Source organism: Adiantum capillus-veneris, chromosome 5, assembly GCF_014529385.1.
Source record: "Adiantum capillus-veneris isolate H3 chromosome 5, ASM1452938v2, whole genome shotgun sequence".
Lineage (NCBI taxonomy): Eukaryota > Viridiplantae > Streptophyta > Polypodiopsida > Polypodiales > Pteridaceae > Adiantum > Adiantum capillus-veneris.
In genome coordinates, this window is record NC_140935.1 from 164194496 (window position 1) to 164199300 (window position 4805).

The 4805-nt window shown below is 39.7% G+C and overlaps 1 protein-coding gene across 1 annotated transcript; it reads right to left on the bottom strand.

The window, feature by feature from the left end:
- Positions 1 to 4002: 4002 nt before the first annotated feature.
- LOC147458484 (uncharacterized) lies at positions 4003 to 4578 on the bottom strand. The gene has a single exon (XM_086511857.1). It carries the CDS (start codon positions 4576 to 4578, stop codon positions 4003 to 4005), a length of 576 nt encoding a protein of 191 aa, XP_086367983.1.
- Between the last annotated feature and the right edge of the window lie 227 nt (positions 4579 to 4805).

Genomic DNA, 4805 nt, shown 5'->3' on the forward strand with positions numbered 1-4805 from the left:
ATTCCATTTACACCTTAGCAGCGAAGCAACTAGCCACGGGGTTTAGTGCTTGGTAGATTCTAGAAGTTGAGGACTTGCTAGATCTACTCTCAAGAGGTAAAGAGGGTTGTGAGTGAGATAACCAAAAGCATTTCATTATTCAATTTTCTTTATGCTTTTAGAGTGCTATACCATTTTCCGTTTTGACTTGTTTTTGTACTGTTTTGTTTGTTTTTCTTCGTAGTTTCATTTTAGTACTTAGGAGTAGGGTAAAAAGAAACTGCAACCATCAAATTGGGTTGCAAAGATCAAGGAAAAAGAGATGAAAACCATATTTTGGCCGAAACGACCATAACTCTGAAATTCTAAAAATTTGATGGGAGAGACCTCAAAAGTGATCCAAATTCAAAAAGTTGTGGATCAAGGGCATTATCATACTTTCTAGAAGCAATTTAGAAAGTTTGGTGAGATTCTGTGGAGGAACATGGATCGCGATCCATGACCCCCAGAGACCATTTTTGCAGAAAAGTCATCAGTGACAATGAGCATCAATGGGACATTGCTCTGATCAAGTTTACTCGAAAGAAAAACTCAAAAATCACATTAAAATTGGCTGATAGGGCAAAAATAGCAAAACAGGTATTTCAGGCACAAAATTTGGGGTTTTTCAACTTTTTGGGACCCAAATAAAAAAAGAAGTGAAAATTTGATATCCACAGAGTGCATGCATATTGCCGACCAAAATTCATATGTAGAAGTGGTGGAACATGGATTGCGATCCATATCCCCCTTGACCATATGTTGACTACTAGGTAGCTCATACAATTTGGAACAACTTTCCGAAAAGACACAATGTCAAAAAATTGAAAAAACTTGGTCAAAATAGCAAAAAACAGAAACTAGTCCAAAATCGCAGGACAAATAGAAAAACTTGCTTTTGACTGAGAAAAGTTATCTAAATCCAAAAAGAAGTGGTGGAGTAGACTTCTGATACTGCCAGTAATCAGCAGGCCAAATTTGGTGTTTGGATCTGATGGAACATGGATCACGATCGATGACCCCTTGAGGAATTTTTTAACAAAAACCATACTAGCCTATATCAAAGACCATTGTGAACAAAACTTCCCAAAGAACCTTATGCAAAAAAGTTCAAAAAGTGGATCAAAAGGGCAATAAATAGATCAAAGTAAAAAACAACTTAAATAGACATAGGGATTGACTTTTGATTGACCTAATCAAGTCCAAACCACACAACAACCATATAGTAGGGATCAGTGGACCAAGGACAAGCTGTGTGTCAAGTTTCATTACCTTCTGACACAAGGGTGCATGGATCGTGATCCATATCCCCCTATCATAGACTAAGACCAAACTTGTACCATAGCTAGAGAACATCACAAGGAGTCTATTGGTTTTTTCAAAACTGAATTTGGATATAAAAAACCAGACCAAAAGCCCAAAGCTGTCAAGCATACTAACAAAGTGCTAGAACTAACCTAATTTTCAATCCAGAGGTCCAAATTCAAAAAAATTTGGATGCCATAGGATCTACTAGTTGTGCTGATTCTGATGGTACCAAGAAAAGTCAATTTGGGCTCCAAACATGGATTGCGATCCATGATCCGATAGTGACAACTTAACCTAAAATTTTCCAGATCAGTAGTGCATACAGAAGAACCAATATCCCCAAGTCCAATTTTGAAAAAAACAACAAATTTGGGTCAAAAGGGAGCAAAAAAGGTGACATACTAAAAACTGTAGTACAAACCTAGTATTGGGCATTTGACCTATCAAAACAAGTCCAAATTCAAAAAGATGTGAGATTTAGCTTGTGGACATAGAGTGCAACAAGTTGCCTAGAAATCAAGTCCACATGTGGTTGAACATGGATCACGATCCATGTTCCCCAACCTTAGAATTTGATGAAAATTGGTACAGATCCTGCATATGACCTTGTCTACATACTGGAAAAATTTCAAGTAAAAATTTTGATAGGGGGGTCATGGCACCTCTTCATAGTGGGGGTATTTGACTTGATGATCTTGTAGACATACTTGAGGATTTACTTGAGGACATCTCAAATCTCAAGTTTGAGCTAAAAATACCTTCTAGAGACCAAGATACAAGCCAAAGTTCATGTGTCCTGGTCATGAGATTTTTTTGAGTGCCATACCAAGTGCAGTTCACCAAAACTACTCTAACTTTTGATACTCCAAATTGACATTGGTATAGCGAGGAAGAAAGCTTGCGGGAAATAGGACACACCTAGACCTCAAATTTTTCAGGTTTCCTAATTCCAAACTTTTAGGGTATCCCAAGACCGATTTCCAAAGACCAAAGGATCACAAAGACCTGACTTTTGAGAGATTTGATTCAGGGGCAAAAAGGGATAAGTTGCATTAAGGCAAAGTGGGCTTGTCAAAGACTATTTTGAGAGTTTAGAGTGAGCCTTGACCATGAAAAATCATCCAACACCACGGTTTTCTACTCCACTCAGAGACATGAAAACCGCAAGAAACGCTACAATGCCGATAACAGTGGGATTGGGAGAATGCCTAGAGGAGAGGCATCCTTTGATCAACAAATCTAACGTGAGATTCATCAAAACTAGCAAGGCCATGAGAATTCTAACGGATTATGTTCATGTGGGCCTATATAGATTCACAAATGGGGATCCATATATCTTCTACAAGTGTGTAGAACCCAATGCTAGAGAGTTGACCACCCATAAGAACCTCTATGCATTCACAAATACAGATGCCCGCGGAGTGCAAGTTTTGATGGTAGATAAGTATGGACGTGAATACAAACTTGTTGATCCAATTGACTTAGAACGATACACATACAAGGGTACTTCAATATCTACTTACTTTCAAACAAAAGCGATGCTAGAGTACACATCAGAGAGGATTCCACCAGGATTTTCTCCAAGACAAGAGGAGAGAATGAGAGATGTCTTTCCAAGAGACCACAAAGTGGTTAGATTGGCGGCTAGACCACAACGACTAAGACCATATCAAGTGGCCTAATGTGTCAAAACAAAGTACAATGGGTCAGGGGATCCATATGCTCATGTCTCACTCTTCAAACAAGTTTTGAGAGCTGAACAAACTACAAAATTCTTACACAGTATGAGGGATTTGGGTTGACATTAGAAGGAACGGCTTTGAAGTGGTTCTAACCATTGAGCAGAGATGATTTTCCAAACATAGCACAACTCTTACATGAATTTGTAGAGGAGTTCTCAAAAAGAGAAACTTAACACAAATCTACACTTTCAAACAGAAAAACAACAAGAGAGTGAAGAAAGCTTTGCTTTACTTCAAACAATACATAGAGAGATGTCCTACACGAGAGTTACCAAAAGATGAGAGATTATCAATTCTCTTCATTGAGGGCTTGAGGGATGAGACTCTTTAAAAAGGACCCATTTGAAAGGATGCATGATGTTTGAGCAAGTCACTAGAGAAGCTCTATATGTAGTTGAGAATTGCAAGGCCTATGGAGAGGTGACGTATGACGTAGATAATGCAAATAGTAGTGCCTCTTCTCTAAAGAGAGAACCCGCAACCAAGCTACATATTCAAACTCCTACCAAACCGAGCATGGATCAAGTGGTTGAGGAGGTGATTAGAAGAATAAACCAAGGCTACAAACAAAACATGAATGTACGACAATCTCAATTGAGGAGATGTGAGACTTGTGGAGGGGATCATCCCACCCAATGGTGTAACACTCAACCTAAACTGCAACAAATGCTAGGGTAACAACCACCTCTTGTGAATGATGGTAGAGTAGTAGTCAACTACGCTCACCTAGTGCATGTGCCACAACCCACAAGAAATCAATACTTGTGTGATACAATATCTTCTTTGCATGTTATTCCTTGCCCAAGGCAAAGGCAGAAATACCCTAAAAGTTTTTTGGCCCCTTTCTCACCAAAACTATGGATTGTTGCCTGTCTATTTACAAGAATACATTTGTGGACATTTAGGGATATAGGAAACACATCCAAAACAAAGCTTAGTGCTCTACACTTGTACATCTTTGCTGATGCATAATGCGTATACTCGTTGTAGATGACCCGGACCATCTCTTCATTGAATCTTGGGAGATAATGCCACAGGGCGACATCCTTTGAGTCACCCTCTGTGCGAGATCCACCTTTCCGTTTGGCAAACCGATCCATCTCCAAAGTAGAATGCAAGGAACAAATGTCGGATTATGATTCTTAGAAACATCAATGAGAATTGAGAAGGATGAAGTACTTACTAGTGTCACATCATCTTGCTTACAAAGGTTCTTGTTGGTTATGTCGATTGTGCCAAGATCAATGTACTCTGAGCACAAGAGATGTTTGTGAGGAGAAAAGCTACTCCATGGCAGACTCTTGGGGAAATATTTCTCCTCATAAATGGTTTGTAGAGCTGCTGCCACGAGGGAATCCATGGAATTATGTCCCTCTAGCAAGGCGAGCGTGTTGATGAGGGGGGCAGAGGAGTACTCCACTTGGAATTTGTTGGTCTTCAGACTGGGGTTTGTTGTATCATGAACCCCATCATATATTTCAAGAACAGAGAGGGCTTCATCTTGATGCATTTTAAGGGAGTGGGTAATGTCTTCAAGGAAGAGAAATTCTTGACCGTCCACTATAACTGGATGCATGGTGTGCAAGCATCTTTGGGATCTCATCTTCAACATCCTCCCCTTCTAGGTCTTGGTCAACATCTTCCAAAGGAGGATTACCTTGGAGACATAGGAGGGCCAACGAAGCCTCTTCTTGGTAAGAAATCTTCTCCCCTTTCGGCTCTGCCTCCTTTACAAGA